The sequence below is a fragment of the Schistocerca nitens genome, chromosome 2, assembly GCF_023898315.1.
Source record: "Schistocerca nitens isolate TAMUIC-IGC-003100 chromosome 2, iqSchNite1.1, whole genome shotgun sequence".
Lineage (NCBI taxonomy): Eukaryota > Metazoa > Arthropoda > Insecta > Orthoptera > Acrididae > Schistocerca > Schistocerca nitens.
The window spans coordinates 276,380,088-276,398,978 of NC_064615.1; the positions used below are offsets into that span (position 1 = coordinate 276,380,088).

The 18,891-nt window shown below is 40.0% G+C and overlaps 1 protein-coding gene across 1 annotated transcript in view; it reads right to left on the minus strand.

Annotated features, from left to right (window-relative positions):
- LOC126234982 (xaa-Pro aminopeptidase ApepP-like) overlaps positions 1–18,891 on the minus strand; it is a 241,482-nt gene that overhangs the window by 61,042 nt on the left and 161,549 nt on the right. Inside the window, exons 5-8 of the mRNA XM_049943721.1 lie at positions 13,699–13,821; positions 9,404–9,665; positions 3,626–3,746; positions 3,334–3,480 (exon numbers count right to left, since the gene is read on the minus strand). Of these exons, the coding sequence (XP_049799678.1) occupies positions 3,334–3,480; positions 3,626–3,746; positions 9,404–9,665; positions 13,699–13,821 (653 nt within the window). The remainder of the gene's footprint in view (positions 1–3,333; positions 3,481–3,625; positions 3,747–9,403; positions 9,666–13,698; positions 13,822–18,891) is intronic.

An 18,891-nucleotide genomic window follows, 5' to 3' on the forward strand; every position in this document is an offset into this window, starting at 1 on the left:
AGCCACCACCTCAAGCTGCTCATACACCTCCGCGCGTGTACGTACCGCGCACGCTAGACTCTTGTGAGTACGTGTTTCTCAGAGATGACTCAGTCAAAGCCCCGCTTCAGTCACCCTACACAGGTCCTTACAAGGTCGTCAAACGCTCTGAGAATAACATGGATCTCCTCTTAAAAGACTCTGTAACCACAGTCTCACTCAACCGAGTGAAACCAGCTTTCATTGAGCCTCAGGTGCACCTCCCTGATTCTGCCCCTATTTCTCCCACTCCTGCTTCGAGTGGCCATCCATCTTCCCACACCATGCATTCGGGTATTGATTCTCCACAGCGTGCTTCTCTGCCGAGCACTGCTTCTTCTCCGCGTTCATCTAATTCGAGTGGCCAATCTTTTCGGGGCTTCACTCCTCTCAGCCCTCGCAGTCGAACTGCCAACCACTCGGATTCTACCATTGTGTTACCATCTTCGTGTGACAGCGTTCAATCCACGCTGGCTCCTCGTTGCCTTCGGTCATGCTCCCTTGTCTGTCAGCTGATCGCCCGAGGTTGTCTCTTGCGCAGTCCAGTGCACCTGCCACCCCCCTCTTAGCAGATGCTTCCCCCTGCCATGGCTTTCCCACACCTTCCTGCCTCCCTACCATTGCTCGTACAGGTGCCATGCAAGAATTCACAACACATGTGCACCCTGATGACATACATAAATTATCTGTAGTGCTACACCTCCACTCCAGGACAGGACATCGTCTTCAGCCGCCGGCGTCGATTGCTGACTTCACCGTCGACGTACCGGGTTTCACCCCCCGGTCTCCTACCAGTCGACTGCTTCCACCTGATGCAGAAGAACTGTGCGTTACCTTCCTAACTTCTCACCCCCCCCCCCCCCCCCATTCACAGGGACGTACTCCATACTGTGCGGGGGGCGCTATGTGGCGTAGAGCGCCATAAATATCGATATTTGTTCTGTGCATAAGTGTGCTATCTTTGAGGAGAGGGCTTTGGGGCAGGATGTTGGACGCTAACAGCAGTTAGCCTCCAGACTTGTATCTGTGTAGAAGCTAAGTGTGAATAAATCTGTATCCGAGAGAATTCTAGTTGTTTACCTATAACTATTCCATATTCCCTCAGTTGTCCTATCACACTTCCATGAGCAATCTGACGAACACTCACGATTAAGGACAACATACTGTGTTCTATTATTTAAGAAGTCTTCAAGCCACTCACAGAACTGGGTATCTTTTCCATATGCTCATACCTTTGTTAACAGTCTGTAGTTGGGTACTGTGTCAAATACTCTTCATTAATCAAGAAATATCGAATCTGTCTATTGCTCTCCATCCATAGTTCACAGTATATCATGTGAGAAAAGGGCAGGCTGAGTTTCACACAAGCAATGGTTTTTAAAACTGAACTGTTACATGAACATAAGCTTTTTGGTCTTCACTTGGGACTTTTTGGGTGAGAGTTCCATGATAAACGCAAGCTAAGTAATGGGCCAGTGCCTAGGGTACTTTTTATAAAACCAAATTTGGATTCCATCCGGATCTGGTGACTTATTTGTTTCCAACTCTTTCAGTTGTTTCACTATACCAGGGATGCTTATTATGCTATGTTGCTTATACAGGACTCTGTACGATGGACAAATGACAGTATCCCTATAAAGTCATGAATGCTTCAATTTCTCATGCCTAAATAAATATCTCTTGTCTAAATGTATCAGAATGGTTCCTATGACTGATTAACTTCCTTGGCCATTCATGGGCAACACAGCCAGTGTAATTTATGAAATGTATAGCCAAATTTCTATTAAGAATAATACTGTGTATATGTGCTTGGTGCCTGTATGATGATGGCCAGATGGCAGTACAATGAAGAAATACATATAAAAAGCATTCTCTTAATTTTATTTTCAGTTTTCAGGGACTTTTAATTCCATGTCTTATTTCTGAGGACAGCTCCTTAAAGATTTTCGCATCACTTTGTCAAGTTTATGACTTCCTTGCTTTATGCTTTGAACCAAGGAATCTGCTTTGCCTAATTGCATTTATACTAGGGCTGTTATACCATAAAGAGAGACATAATATTTTAATATGTTTGCAAAGTACTGTTCTACAAAAAACTGCTTCACATCCATGTGTGCAAATCTTCTCATGGGCAGGGCTGATTTGTGAACATTTTTATTTACAAGTGACATAACATTTAGTGCTCCCATTTTCCCCTCAAACACTTCCACCTACTTTAGTTTTTGCTACTAAATTATGATATGTCCTGTATGGAAATCTTACAGTTGTGACACCCCTCTCAGCTTGCCTCCATAAGTGGCAGCTTGTGTCTCTTGAGACTTAAATTGACTCTGCTTACAGCCATCCTCCAACCACTTTTGGTTCAGTTTAACAGAATTTCAAAACTTAACACAGGCAGCAATCACTTGTAAGTAAAGTCATGTTGTTTGCTGTCATTACTACTTGCAGTAGAACTAACAAACTAAGCATTATGATGATAAATTTCATTGCAACTAACCAAAAATTCTATAAAATAATTAAAGATTATATTGTAAATTAGTTTTTGCTGTTAATCAAAGTAATTTCATGGGATATCAAGATGATTTATTTCAAAACAAGCTATATGAAGTTACTTTGTTTGTCTCGCCAATGGATTTATAAGGTAGATGAAAACAAAGTACAGTCTTATATGAACAGCAGTACAGAAGATTTTTAATGCAAAGTTTGCATATTTTCTGAAAATAGCATATCTGGTTGCATAAGACCAAAATAAAATCGTTTTTGTCTCAGTATAATTATGTGAAAACAGTCAAGCAGTAAATGTGCAAGAATGAAAATTAGAGTTTAACGCCTTATCACCAGGGAGGTCAGTCAGTTCTAAGTTCCAGTTCAGTCTGAAAAGTGTAGAGGAAATAGTCAAAGGTAGCTTTATTGTTGCAACAATCACAGTATTCATTTGGAGTGATTTAGCAAAACCACAGAGATACCAAGATTTCTGTGTTTAGTCTGGATCCCATTACTCCCAAAATGTGAAAAAACAATGTTTTCACCACCAGACCATCTTGGTAGTAAGTTTACCTGTAGACTAGAGACATAGTCTCCAGATTTCCAAGTTTGTAGCAGCAAGAAACTGTCAAACTTTGCTAAGAAAGTTTGAAAGGTCATTTAATGCAGTGGTTCTATTGTGGGATACACATATCTAAATTATTATATAATTATCTTATTTGTATTAATTTTGCATTAATAATAAGGCTACAAATCACATTATAATTGCAAAACTGTGGCAAAAACAGTCAGATTTGGAAACTTCCTGGAAATTAATCAGAGATATCTTACACCATGTTCAAGGTCTGCAAGAAACTGACAAAGAGCAACACCATCTCGTATATGTGCATTCCACATTCCCATAGCTTCAACAGAATTTTTTCGTGTTTTCATCAAAAGAACAGGTGATATTTCTCTTTGTATCTTATGCTCTGGAAACTGGAAAACAATCATTCAGAAAATATTAATTTTATGCTAAGGATTGCTCAATTATGTTTCATGAATAGTGCAGAAGAACTGATAGTTTCAAAATTCAAACTGTTATAGCAATGAACTGTTATAGCAAATTCAAACTGCTACATACCTGTATATACACAAGATAACTAACTCCTTTGGCATAGCTGTACTGTTGTGGCAAAATTACTTTTGTGACTTTCTGCCCCAAGGCAGCCAGGTCATACCATACTTCATTATAATTTTTTATGCTGAAAAAATAACAATCATTGTTTATAAATGACTACAATAGCAACCTCTCAAAGTCACACGATATAAAACACTATTTCATGCCAAAAACAAATGGCGTATTTATTTGGCAACTCAGAAATAGATCTCTAAGGTACTAATCTTGGTGACAGCACTGGAATTCTGTGATGTTTTGAGAAGTGTTATATGCATAATTTTGTAGTGGAATGTCAAGATAAAGTGCAGTTCCTCATATTTATACATCTAGAGATGAGCTCACCCTCTAGGTATGTAGTTACTGGGCTCCAGTAAGGAAGGAAAGGAGGGGGGAGATCTTTTGTTCTCTTCATGGTCATTCCTGTCACAATCACTGTGCCGCCCACTGGGTGCTCTGCTAATTGTAGATTCCGTGTCATAGTTCTTGGTGTTTCTGATAATAGTTGTCATTAATCATTGTTTCTTATTCCTTATTCCGTGTTGCAGTCTTCTGAATGGAGCACCATTCAGAAGTTTATGCCACTCTTCACAAAAACCACTGAGACAAGCAATACATGACATTTGCACCACTCTTTACAGAAAATGGAGTACACTGCCAGATGACATGCCACTCAAATTGCCACAATAACAGGACAAAAATTCCTACATTCAAAGTCTTTCTACTGCATAATTTCTTTTCAGATCTACAGGAGTGTTATATCACTGAATCATGCACCACATCTAGCTTGCTTTTGTACCTGTGTCTCACAGGCATAGCCTGTGCACCTGCCACCCCTCCATTCCATGTTCTTAGCCAGCAAACCTGCTGCCCCCCTCTGAGCCACTAGCTAAGGCCTGGTGATGAGTATCCATCTAGCAAAATGTAGTGGCACAGGAGTGGTGTGTGTGTGTGTGTGTGTGTGTGTGTGTGTGTGTGTGTGTGTGTGTGTGTGTGTGTGTGTGTGTGTGTAAATTACTTGTCTTCTCACTTATTTAGATACCAGTGAAAAAATTACATCCATCCTCTTCTAATCACATAACAAACACAATGATGGGTACCCTGTGGTGACCCAGGAAAGCTTCCTGGGCTGGTCTGTCACACTACCATGCCACAAATGCATCATCAGTATTGAAATAAGTTCTTGGGTTTCTACTGAGATATTTGACACATCATCTTGTAATGATCATAGATTCCCACATATCAGTGTTATTTACTATCTATTTGTGGTGCTTCCCTTAGGCTTAGTAGCCCGTGTTGCTGCATATCAAGTCCTGGAATCAATAGTCACGCAAGAACAGCTGGTTAAACTGTACCCATAAGAAAAAATATAATCTTTGCCTGCAAACAATGTTTTTTGAATTATTGTTGTTATTTGTGTTGTGTGTGCTCTGAGACTAATGTTTAAATTGGACAAAGCTTGTTAGCATCACCCATGAGGTACAAATGCATTGAGGTGTCTGTTTCAGGATAATGGCTACATAACTACACACTTATGGAGATTACGTTTGTGTTACATTTACATTATACTTCAAATTTCATCATCATGCAATTTATTTCAGGTTGTAGTGTACAGGATTTTTCTAAATGAAAATGTTGCAAGAATTTTTTGGAGGTTGATCAATTGCAACTAGGGCCAAACTGAGGGGATCTTGGGCTTCAGGCAGAAATGCCAAAGCTGTATTACAATCCTCCTCCTCATGCCTACTTACCTTCTGCAGTGTTTTTCAACTAAGATTTAGAAAATTTTATAATTCTGTAAGAAGGTTTAATAAAAGTGGAGCATTGAACAACTGACGAAAAATATTGCACACAACTGCTTAAATATATCACTCTACTAAATAAATTATGAAATGTATAAACTTTCTAAAAAAAACTTAAAGTAAAACAAAATCTATATCTTATGAAAAGGATAGACTACTATTCATCATGTAGAGAAACACTAAGTCACAGACCGAGCAAGGTGGAGCAGCGGCTAGCACACTGGACTCACATTCAGAATCCGGGAGGACGACAGTCCAAACCCAGGTCTGGCCATCCTGATTAGATTTTTTCCATGTTTTCCATGACTTCAGACTAATGCCAGTTTAGTTCCTTTGAAAAAAGGCACAGCCAATTTCCTTTCCAATCCTTCCCTAATCCAAGCCTGTGCTCCATATCTAATGACCTTGTTGTTGACAGGACATTAAACACTAACCTCCTCCTCCTCCTCCTCCTCCTCCTCCTCCTCCTCCTCTTCCTCTTCCTCTTCCTCCTCCTCCTGCTCATCCTAAGTCGCAGGAAGCACAATAAAAAGACTCCTATAAATTTAAGATTTTGGCCAAAAGGCCTTTTTCCAAAGTAGAAAAGACACACACATTAACACAAGCACAACTCACACACATATGTCCACTGTCTTTAGCCACTAAGCCCACAGACAGTGGTCATATGAGTGTGAGTTGTGAATGTGTGTGTGTGTAATCGTACTTTCTTGCTTTGAACGGCCAGGAGAGCAGTGACCCTCCGTATCTGCATCTGGTGATGCCTGAGGGCTGAGGATGACACGTCAGCCACTTAGTACTGTTATGGCTTCACGGCCTGTTCAGATAGTGTTTGTTTCTTTTTGCTTTGAGTGGAGTTGATACATTGATTATGTCACTGAAGTCAAGGTTAGCAGCTGTGTTGTGTACTGTTGACAATATAGCTAAATCTGACAGTCTGCTTCATTCACCAGTACTCAACCATAAGTTTCTTTTTATCATCTTTAATTTGCTGAAAATGTGTTCAAAAGGTGAGATACTGTGATCACTAGCATTCATAAATATCTCAAAGCACAGAAAATTTGTGATCACACAAAAAAGTGGAAAATTTGAAATACTGTAGGGAATTCAGGCAGAAACAGAGACATGAATAATAATATAACAATAACAAAATTAACTAAGTAACAGCACACTACCCACAACTCCAGCCCTCTTAAGAAGGGGGAACTCTGCACCTGTTCTGAGAAGCACACCCATACGAGACATGATTAATCACATGGGTGAACCAATCCATACTTGACAGTAGAGGAAGAGGAGGAGATAGGTTAGCAATGCCTTTTTGGAGGGGTGAGAAGGATACTAGGAGTGGTAGTCCTTATTTCAAAGAAAGGTAGTTGAAGCCCTAGTGGAGGTAATTGTCCAGTGGTACAACTCAATGGTGTCAATCAGTGACAAACAGGGTGTACTATTGTGGCCTGTCAGTACTTGTATAGGGAGTACTGGGTATATGTGTAGATAATGTACAGGATTCCTGATTCTGGGCAAGATGGAAAGACCTTAACAAGGCTTCTGGTGTACTGGGAGAAGGACTGCTTGTCATTGTTGCTGTTCTGACTCCAGGGGTTCAGGTTGAATGAAAGGAATTTTTTGGTGTGGAATGGATAGCAGCTGTTGATGAGGAGGTAGAAATACACATTTTTACAACCAAAGTACAGTTCAAATCGCTATAATTATAAGACTGGGTTCTCTGTGATGATGCAAAACACAAACTTCTTTTTTCATCAATTTTCTTAGCCAAGCACCACATTTTTGCAACAAAGGTGTTTTATGATACAATTTGTGAATGAGAAATAGGTCTAAAACTATTTTTATATACTGCAGTTGTTTACCTCAGATCACAATAAAAAAAAGTGTTTCAGGTATAATTTTTATTTGTAAATGTTATGATCAAACATCTTGTATTTTCAAGCACTAGAAGGAGTAGAGGTAAATACTCAAGATACACTGAGTGATCACTAGGCATATAAACAAGACTGAAAATATTGCTAAGCTTTTAGACAATATCTTTTCTTCAGAGCTAACTAATGCAGAACACTTACAGAGATATATACACACAGATAAATTGTTCCAACTGACTGCATTGTATTATCACTGCAGCTTAGCTACTGGTGATGATGCAAAACATGCCAAAAATATTATTGTTAGAAAAACTGCTGTTAGAACATTCACAACCCAAATATTGATTATATCAACTCAATCTGTTTTGAATAAGAAAAAGTAAACAATATTATGTAATACTTTACAGCATTCTGTTACAATGCTGTAAACTATTACATACTAGTATTCACTATTTTTTTTATTTTTTTCATGTACCAGGTGATGTAATGATATAAATGTTTAAGTACCACCTAGGTTCCATAAAGGTAGTTTGGGGGTGAAAAAGGGTTGGTAATGCCTGACAACCAGTGGCATGTTGTGCAGGTAGTATTGGAATGCATTCCCAGGAGTATAAGTGAGGATGGGCACGGTTGAGATGAAAGAGGGGGCAAGGAGGAGGTGGATAGAGAGAGACAAAAGAGGTGATGAACAGCATGGACACAGAGAGAGAGGAAAGGAGATGGAAAGAGAGAGGAGGAGAAGGAGGATGAGTTGGACAGAGAGTGGGGGGCGGGGGGGGGGGGGGGTGGAGATGTGTGCAAATTATATGTTGTATACATACATGGCCAAAGCTGCAGAAATGGGCCAATAAATAAATAACATGACAAGCTTAAGTTTATGGTCTAATTATGAGCCAAAACATTTTGACCATTGCCCAACCCAAGACTGAATGCCACCTGATGCCATTATAAGCATATGACATGGTAAGAAAAGTATACAAGCAGAGCAGAGGCAGATGGGGAATTATTCTACCAATGATATGGGGAAATCCACTGGCTTAAGAAAGTGTGACAAAGAGCAGATTCTTATGGCCCTATTGTTGGAAATGAAAAATTGAAGCAGGTTAGGTGCTCATGTACAGCTGTCATTATCATCTATGGAAAATGGTTGCAAGGCAGTAGGTGACAAGATCTCAGATTCCCATACCTCTTCACAGAATCTGGAGGTTGGAGGCTTGCCAACTCTTTAAAGCAAGAGAAGTGATGACAACAGAGTATAAAGCTGGTACATATGCAAGAGTCTTGGAGCACACAATTCAGCAAATGATGTTGAAGATGAGGTTTCTCAACAGGTAACCTCTATGTGTTCCCTTGTTCACCCAACATCTTCAATTACAATTGAAGTGGGCACAGGATCTTTGAGATTGGACTAGGGATCCATGGAAACATATCATCTGGTTGGACGAATCATGTTTCTTGTTCCACCAGGAGGTTAATTCTATGTGGGACATTCATCTGGGGTTCCTTGCAGTAAAATTTGAAGGCACCATGACAGCTGTGGGCAATGTGAATATTATTATGCACCACCTGCTCAGTGCCTTTGCCGATGGTGATGACATCTTCCAGCAGGATTGCAAGGTCTGAATCATGCTGCAGTGGTTTGAGGAACATGATAGTGAATTGATGTTGATATGTTGGTCACCAAAGTAACCTGATCTGAAGGTGATTGAACACATCTGAGATGCTGTCTGGTGCTAGGTTCATGCCCACAATCTGGAAGCCTGTAATTTATGGGAATTGCATGACCTTGCACATGAAATCGGATGCCCCTCACCTCTGGAAACATATTAAGGGCTTGTTAAATGAATGCCACAGAAAATCACTGCTGTATTGCTCTTGAAAGGTGGCTCAACATGCTATTTGGCAGGTGCCAAAATGTTTTAGCTTGTCTGTGCACACACACACACACACACACACACACACACACACACACACACACATACACACACACACACACACACAGACAGAAATGAAGTGAGTCCTGTCTGTAAGTTAATTTGCAATAAAAAGGGTGGTCATTTTGCACTCACCGCACACTGTCTTCTGCAACCTCAGAATCACTGTTGAGATGCGCCACAACAGCAGCAGTGCTTTTGCCTGCGGGCAGGTAGAGTGTTGCATCCTCCAGGGTAATGATCAGATAGGAGCGGAATACTGGAGTGTATGGAACATCCCCTCCTCTCAGGTTCAGGTTCCATGCAATCTCATCCAAGGCCGTCAGTACAAGAGCATCTGCAGACCGTTCCTGCAGCCAGATCCTTAATCTGCCAATTTTATCTTGCCATGACTCTCCTATACAGAACAGTAAAACAGCATCTACTTGCTTCTTGTAAATATTTTGTAATAATCATGAGAGAGTCGTTTACACTTAACTGTGTTCCATTTCCCTCTCTCTCTCTCTCTCTCTCTCTCTCTCTCTCTCTCTCACACACACACACACACTATATTATTATATATTCAGAAGTTTTGCTATGGAACAGAAGACAAGCAAATATGATTCCAGTTTGTGTTTGAAGTTCATCTAATCTCTATTAGATTCCCTATATCCCTGGATAAGTGGTCAAAGACTTTTATGTTTGAGTATGTCATTTATTTTTGTGCCACACACAGGATGAGTGCCCATATCTATTATAATATTTATGATGTAACTATAAGGGAACAAAATTTAATATATTGTGAGGCTGCTGTCAGTATTCCCAACTGTTTAAAGAGCTTTTTATAACAGGTCCTTATATGATCCTTATTACACACTTCTGTACAACAAATAACTTCTTCCTCAATGATCTTACCATGGAAAATGAAGCTTTAAGGTATTAGTGAATTGAAATAGAAAAAAGCCAACTTTTTGACAGTTTCATCTCAAAAATCTGATATTATCTGCAATGTGAAAGTTGCAGATCTTTGATGTTTAAATTGTTCTGTAGCGTGTAACTTCCAATACAGGTTCTCATGAATACAACTACCTAATAATTTATTCAGTTATTGATTTATCTTCATATACTACTCCTAATGGTGAAATCGCACCATGTGTGCAGAATTTGATGTCTTGTGTTTTATTTAAGTTGAATGACAATCCATTTGCAGAGAACCAGTTGTTAATTTTCAATAAAATTGATTGATCTTGATGCTTGCATATTTGGCAAAGAGAACCATTTCAGCTTGTTGGATAAATATGGCAAAACATAGAGTGGATGCTATACCAATCCCTGTGGTATACACTTAGTGATTACTCTCCATTCTGAGGAAATTGTTTCATAGAGGGTTTATTAATGTAATGCTCTGCATCCTTTTAATGATACAGGATGAAAAACACTTACTAGCTGGATCTCTAAGAAGATTACTTTTGAGATTATCTAGGGCTTATGGTGAACCACACAATGAAATGCTTTTGACAAATCACAGAAAATACCAGTTGCCAGTATTTTGTCATTTAATTTTTTTATAATCTGTTTCATGAACTAAAGTGGCCTGTTCTGAGGAGAGTCTCTTTCAAATTCCATTTTGAGACTAAGCTTTAATTTTGGGATAGGTGTATTGCTGTTCTTGTGTGCTTAGTCTTTGCTATTACCTTTGAGCAGGAAGCAGACATAAGACTGGACAGTAATCTTAAGATCAATCTTTTTATTTCTCTTATAAAGGGGCCTTACAATATCCAATATCATATTCCAGTCTCTGGAATATACCCCGTAATAGTGATGTATTGCATATGTGACTATTGCTCTATTTTGTTCTTCCAATCCTGTCGAAAATGTAAGAGAAAGCAGCTGCAAACCAGCTCTCTTTTCACTGTCACTGATGCTTTTCCATTCAAATATAATGGGTTTATAAAATGCCTGTTCTCTCAGTCAATTTTCTTTACCCTTACAACTATGTAAACTTATCCCAAACCACATTGTTAAATGCCTTTTACAAATCTATAAAACACATATAGAAGCCTCTTCCATTCTCAGTACACTTCTGTCGAAAATTCACAAAAGAACTGTTGCATCTCTTGTGCTCATATAGTTTCTAAAACTAAACTTCTCCTCAGCCAAATTCTTCTCCACTACCTTTCTCAGTCTTTTATTTGTGATCATCAACATAAATTTAGCTGCATGTGAAATGAGGCTAATCATCTAATAATCACTGCATTTCTTGGTTCCCTGTTTCTCTGGTATTGATAGCATTGCCACAGTCAAGTGGTCTCTGTCCATTTCCTCTTTTATTTCTTTTTGTCCCATAACCTCAACATTTCTGTTATTCATTCTTGGTTCATACATTGTAATATTTCTCTTGGTATGTACTGTTATCCCATTTTTCATTGCAACTGTTGCACTCATTCTCTCTTCCATTATGACTGGTGATCCTTTCTAATCATCATCCACATTGTTTAAGGATTCGAGTTCCAGAATTATTTATTAGTTATCTGTGTCATACAGTTCTTTTTATAGTGTTCCCATCTCTGGAGGACTTCAGTGTGATCTTAATTTTTTTCTGAGAATTTCCAAAGTAGCACTTATAGGTCTGTTTTGATCCAAATTGTACTCTTTATTCTGTTGTACAGTAAATCATGTCTTCTCCTCCTCTCTACTCCTTCAGTTGTGTCTCACTCCTCTTTTAGCCATTTTTTCCATAGCTTACTATGTTTCTCCACGCAGTCCATCATTCAGCTTCCTGTACATCTGTCTTGGTTCTTTACTGTTCTTCTTCTTGAATTTCATTCTCCCCTCAATCTTGAAAGTCATTCCCTGCTTAACCCAAGACTTTTCCCATTTATGTATTCTGCTTTTTCTGTCCAGATTTAATTATTCCTTCTCTTTAGTGAGACTATTTCCAATATACTTTCTTCACTCACTTTTACTGTTTCTGAGTTCCACTTCTCCACCGCAGCAACCTTCTTCAGTTTTTTTTCTTTTTTGTTGCAATTTATGCTGTAAGGAAACTGTGGTCACTATTAATATCCACACCTGGTAATGTGTGCACCTTCTTGATTCCATTTTTGTATGTATTATACCAGCATAAAATTAGTTTGGTTTGTATAATAATTATGCTATAATTATCCCGTAGTCACTTCCAAAAGTACTTTTGAACCATGTATTTATCACTATTAGTTGTCTTTCTTTGCAGAAGTTAGTGAGTTCACTATTGACCTCTGTCATTCCTCCTTCTAAGTCAATGACTGACTGCTATGGTCCTCTCTTTCTGTTCTCCCACTATTGTATTCCAACCACTTATTACTATTTTGCAGAATCTGCAATTATGATCCATGATTTTCTGTATTCTACTGTGAGCTGGTCATTATGATCTGAAAGTGGCATCTAAATCTGGATAAACAATATGCCTCTTTTTACTCCCAGGTTACGCTTGTAACCCTCCCATTTGCGTAGGTTATGTCTTCTACGCACTTAACCATTTCCATTCTCATAATCACTCAGTATCGATTACTTCCTATAATGTCCTCACAAACAGTAAATTATGTGTTCATCTGACTGTAATTCTCCAAATCTGCATCTCAGCAACTTCTATCGGGTTCCCTGCTGTTCCCCACTTCCTACAACCCATATCTTTTCCTTTCCTCTCTTGTTAAAGTGCAGACCATGTCCTCTGTCTTGTGCACCCCATCTTTCAGTATCACCAATTGGCACACCACTGATGTGTGTCCCATACAAAGTCAGCAGCAACCCAGTCAGTTCCTGGTATAAAAAAGGGAGGGAGGCCAAGAGAGGGTAGCATAAGACAACCTTGTAAATGGTTAGCATGTTGCTATGTTTTTACTGAGAAAATACATATGATTATAAGACTGACTCATTCCACACATAACAGGAGATCATATAATCCCAAATGTATCTGTATCATGAACAATATCAAACCAAGTGGAGTTGTTCCAAATTTATACATTTAACACTGATAATACGAGAGTGAAATTTGCTGAGAAATCCTGCATTTTTCATATTATTTGTTTCACATTGTATAATGAAGGCTGGTGTAAGACTGATCTGCACTGTTTGCTATGAAGCAATTTTAAAGTTGTTTAGCAACTGTCTCAACAATGCCTCACAAGACTGAAATCAGACTCTTGCTTAGTATGCTGGTATGAGTCATTGGCAAACAATACAGTTTATAAAAGCATTGCCATATACATCATTTACATTTATCAAGACTAAGACATAAGCATGTTTATTACTTATATTTTTATTTTTATCGACTCCATATTCTAAATTTTCCTTTACCTTTGTGTTTTATGAATAAAATAATGGCTAAATACCTTACAGTTTATTGACATGCTTATTTCATTATTTAAGTAATAGTGTATAAAATGATAAGCATATCATGATTAGTGAAAGACCTGTGAACTGCTGGTCAAGTACAAATATTTTGTCAGATGGATAAGGAGGCTGTCCATTTTCAGATCCCCATATTTCATCAACAAGATTATTTGTGATGACAACAAGGTCCAGACCAGCTTCATCTGAAACAAATCATGTGGTAGCACTATAAAGCAATACTTTCTTTATATAATATTATGTATTTCTGTAAAGATGTGTGCATGTTAAGTTAAATGGTAAATCTGTCTGGTTGTAAATCTACTTAATTACATTCCCAGATAACTATTTCATAAGAAAATTATTTACTTTTGTACTGGTAACTCATCAAATGATGGGACATGGAGGTGTGGGATTGGAATCTGAAATTAGTTGTTGTGATCATTGACAAAACATCGCAAAACAGGGCTATGTTAAACAAGTTGTTTTCAAACAAATAATATGGCAGGCTATATTATTCCACGTATTTCTTACTTATAATCTGATAAAAAGATATAAAGACAACATATTAACTCACATTAAATAGTGCCTAATGAGGGTATGCATTTATCTTAGATATTGGAGCAACATAAAATTCAAGAAATATTTCAGTAACTAAGAACTGAGTTTACATGACTTTCTGTAAGAGGAAAGGTACTGTTACTTTCTGAATAAAGGTTATTCTTTACAGCTAATGTCTGCGTTGGAGTTTTTTTATGCCAACTGGGACCATATCCAAAATTACCCGGACGACCTGCGCCTGGCATTCCTTGTTCCTAACAATCAACAAAGGATTGATGAATTAGCTATAACGTTTTATGGCAACAAGATAAACTATTCTGCAACTGTTATTGTGTTAGAAGAATTGTGGTATTATAAGCCTAACTTGGATGATTTAATTCGTCAGTTTAGGGACGCATACAGAGATCGGTTTCAGGCTCTGTCTCATGCTGATACTGATCTTCGGCCTGACATGGCTGCTTGTCCTGTTCCAGAGGTTGCCCCTCAGTCTGCAAGATCCGGGCGGTCGCAGAGGGTGGGTTTACTGGTAGTTGGGAGCTCCAACATCAGGCGCGTAATGGGGCCCCTTAGGGATATGGCAGCAAGAGAGGGGAAGAAAACCAATGTGCACTCCGTGTGCATACCGGGGGGAGTCATTCCAGATGTGGAAAGGGTCCTTCCGGATGCCATGAAGGGTACAGGGTGCACCCATCTGCAGGTGGTCGCTCATGTCGGCACCAATGATGTGTGTCGCTATGGATCGGAGGAAATCCTCTCTGGTTTCCGGCGGCTATCTGATTTGGTGACGACTGCCAGTCTCACTAGCGGGATGAAAGCAGAGCTCACCATCTGCAGCATCGTCGACGGGACTGTCTGTGGACCTTTGGTACAGAGCCGAGTGGAGGGTCTGAATCAGAGGCTGAGATGGTTCTGCGACCGTGTGGGCTGCAGATTCCTCGACTTGCGCCATAGGGTGGTGGGGTTTTGGGTTCCGCTGGATAGGTCAGGAGTCCACTACACGCAACAAGCGGCTACACGGGTAGCAGGGGTTGTGTGGCGTGGGCTGGGCGGTTTTTTAGGTTAGATGGCCTTGGGCAAGTACAGAAAGGGCAACAGCCTCAACGGGTGCGGGGCAAAGTCAGGACATGCGGGGACCAAGCAGCAATCGGTATTGTAATTGTAAACTGTCGAAGCTGCGTTGGTAAAGTACCGGAACTCCAAGCGCTGATAGAAAGCACCGAAGCTGAAATCGTTATAGGTACAGAAAGCTGGCTGAAGCCAGAGATAAATTCTGCCAAAATTTTTACAAAGGTACAGATGGTGTTTAGAAAGGATGGATTGCATGCAACCGGTGGTGGAGTGTTCATCGCTGTTAGTAGTAGTTTATCCTGTGGTGAAGTAGAAGTGGATAGTTCCTGTGAATTATTATGGGTGGAGGTTACACTCAACAACCGAGCTAGGTTAATAATTGGCTCCTTTTACCGACCTCCCGACTCAGCAGCATTAGTGGCAGAACAACTGAGAGAAAATTTGGAATACATTTCACATAAATTTTCTCAGCATGTTATAGTCTTTGGTGGAGATTTCAATTTACCAGATATAGACTGGGACACTCAGATGTTTAGGATGGGTGGTAGGGACAGAGCATCGAGTGACATTATACTGAGTGCACTATCCGAAAATTACCTCGAGCAATTAAACAGAGAACCGACTTGTGGAGATAACATCTTGGACCTACTGATAACAAACAGACCCGAACTTTTCGACTCTGTATGTGCAAAACAGGGAATCAGTGATCATAAGGCCGTTGCAGCATCCATGAATATGGAAGTTAATAGGAATTTCTGTTCCGACACTGACAATGTTGAGTGTTTATGGAAAAAGTTCAAGGCAATCGTAAAATGCGTTTTAGACAGGTACGTGCCGAGTAAAACTGTGAGGGACGGGAGAAACCCACCGTGGTGCAGCAGCAAAGTTGGGAAACTACTGCGAAAGCAAAGAGAGCTTCACTCCAAGTTTAAACGCAGCCAAAACCTCTCAGACAAACAGAAGCTGAATGATGTCAAAGTTAGCGTAAGGAGGGCTATGCGTGAAGCGTTCAGTGAATTCGAAAGTAAAATTCTATGTACCGACTTGACAGAAAATCCTAGGAAGTTCTGGTCTTACGTTAAATCAGCAAGTGGCTCGAAACAGCATATCCAGACACTCCGGGATGATGATGGCATTGAAACAGAGGATGAGACGCATAAAGCTGAAATACTAAACACCTTTTTCCAAAGCTGTTTCACAGAGGAGGACCGCACTGCAGTTCCTTCTCTAAATCCTCGCACAAACGAAAAAATGGGTGACATCGAAATAAGTGTCCAAGGAATAGAAAAGCAACTGGAATCACTCAACAGAGGAAAGTCCGCTGGACCTGACGGGACACCAATTCGATTCTACACAGAGTACGCGAAAGAACTTGCCCCCCTTCTAACAGCCGTATACCGCAAGTCTCTAGAGGAACGGAAGGTTCCAAATGATTGGATAAGAGCACAGGTAGTCCCAGTCTTCAAGAAGGGTCGTCGAGCAGATGCGCAAAACTATAGACCTATATCTCTGACGTCGATCTGTTGTAGAATTTTAGAACATGTTTTTTGCTCGAGTATCATGTCGTTTTTGGAAACCCAGAATCTACTATGTAGGAATCAACATGGATTCCGTAAACAGCGATCGTGTGAGACCCAACTTGCTTTATTTGTTCATGAGACCCAGAAAATATTAGATACAGGCTCCCAGGTAGATGCTATTTTTCTTGACTTCCAGAAGGCGTTCGATACAGTTCCGCACTGTCGCCTGAGAAACAAAGTAAGAGCCTACGGAATATCAGACCAGCTGTGTGGCTGGATTGAAGAGTTTTTAGCAAACAGAACACAGCATGTTGTTATCAATGGAGAGACGTCTACAGACGTTAAAGTAACCTCTGCCGTGCCACAGGGGAGTGTTATGGGACCATTGCTTTTCACAATATATATAAATGACCTAGTAGATAGTGTCGGAAGTTCCAAGCGGCTTTTCGCGGATGATGCTGTAGCATACAGAGAAGTTGCAGCATTATAAAATTGTAGCGAAATGCAGGAAGATCTGCAGCGGATAGGCACTTGGTGCAGGGAGTGGCAACTGACCCTTAACATAGACAAATGTAATGTATTGCGAATACATAGAAAGAAGGATCCTTTATTGTATGATTATATGATAGCGGAACAAACACTGGTAGCAGTTACTTCTGTAAAATATCTGGGAGTACGTGTGCGGAACGATTTGTAGTGGAATGATCATATAAAATCAATTGTTGGTAAGGCGGGTACCAGGTTGAGATTCATTGGGAGAGTCCTTAGAAAATGTAGTCCATCAACAAAGGAGGTGGCTTACAAAACACTCGTTTGACCTATACTTGAGTATTGCTCATCAGTGTGGGATCCGTACCAGATCGGGTTGATGGAGGAGATAGAGAAGATCCAAAGAAGAGCGGCGCGTTTCGTCACAGGGTTATTTGGTAACCATGATAGTGTTACGGAGATGTTTAACAAACTCAAGTGGCAGACTCTGCAAGAGAGGCGCTCTGCATCGCGGTGTAGCTTGCTCGCCAGGTTTCGAGAGGGTGCGTTTCTGGATGAGGTATCGAATATATTGCTTCCCCCTACTTATACCTCCCGAGGAGATCACGAATGTAAAATTAGAGAGATTAGAGCGCGCACGGAGGCTTTCAGACAGTCGTTCTTTCCGCGAACCATACACGACTGGAACAGGAAAGGGAGGTAATGACAGTGGCACGTAAAGTGCCCTCCGCCACACACCGTTGGGTGGCTTGCGGAGTATAAATGTAGATGTAGATAATGGTACTAATTGAATAACATATCTTATATATCAAGTTACATTCACATAGAGACATAAATAATTTCTGTTTACCAAGCAGCAACATAGACAAGCACAAATAGGAAGTTAGAAAAAACGCTAGATTTTTCTTTCAGTTGCAAAATGAAGGAAAAGCTTGAAAAACGTATTAATTGCAGATAAAATAAGGGTATGACACGGGACCCAATGCTAACTTAGGCACAGCTGGACAGGAATGCAGGTGCAATGTAATCTGCTCCATGCATTACGCTGCAAGCAAGCAAGAAAAGGCAAGGAACTGAATATCTTGTGCAAATGCACACTTTCCAATGAACATCACTAATGAAAAGCTCTTGAGTTTACAGCTGGGAGGCATTGTTGAACTATTAGATGTTTTGATGGATATCATGCTCACCATCTTCAGGTGAAGCATTGAGATACTGTGGATGTCCCTATATTTATATTAGTGAGGCTATGGATGCCAGGATCCTGTGTGGCTGTGGAGGGGTGTGGTTGATGCAGTGGTGGGGTTGGGGTGGGCATTCTCGATCAACCTTCCGTGGCAGTCATTGCTGGACATGCTCTCATCATATTGGAGCGAACACAGGATTCCATGCCAGACTTAGTTGATAACCTTCTAACCTTCGCCCTTATTGATGTGACACTTGTGGACTATTATATCTACTGATTCCTTTATACCTATTTCCCAATAGCCTCTTGCTTGGTACAGCAACTTGGTGTTCTCAAAATCAAACATGTGTTCTTCATTTAGGCAGTGCTCAGCCACTGCTGATTTCTACTCTGTCAGAAAAAAATGTGAAATACTCTCAAGAACTGTGTTCAGTGGCACCAGGATACAATAT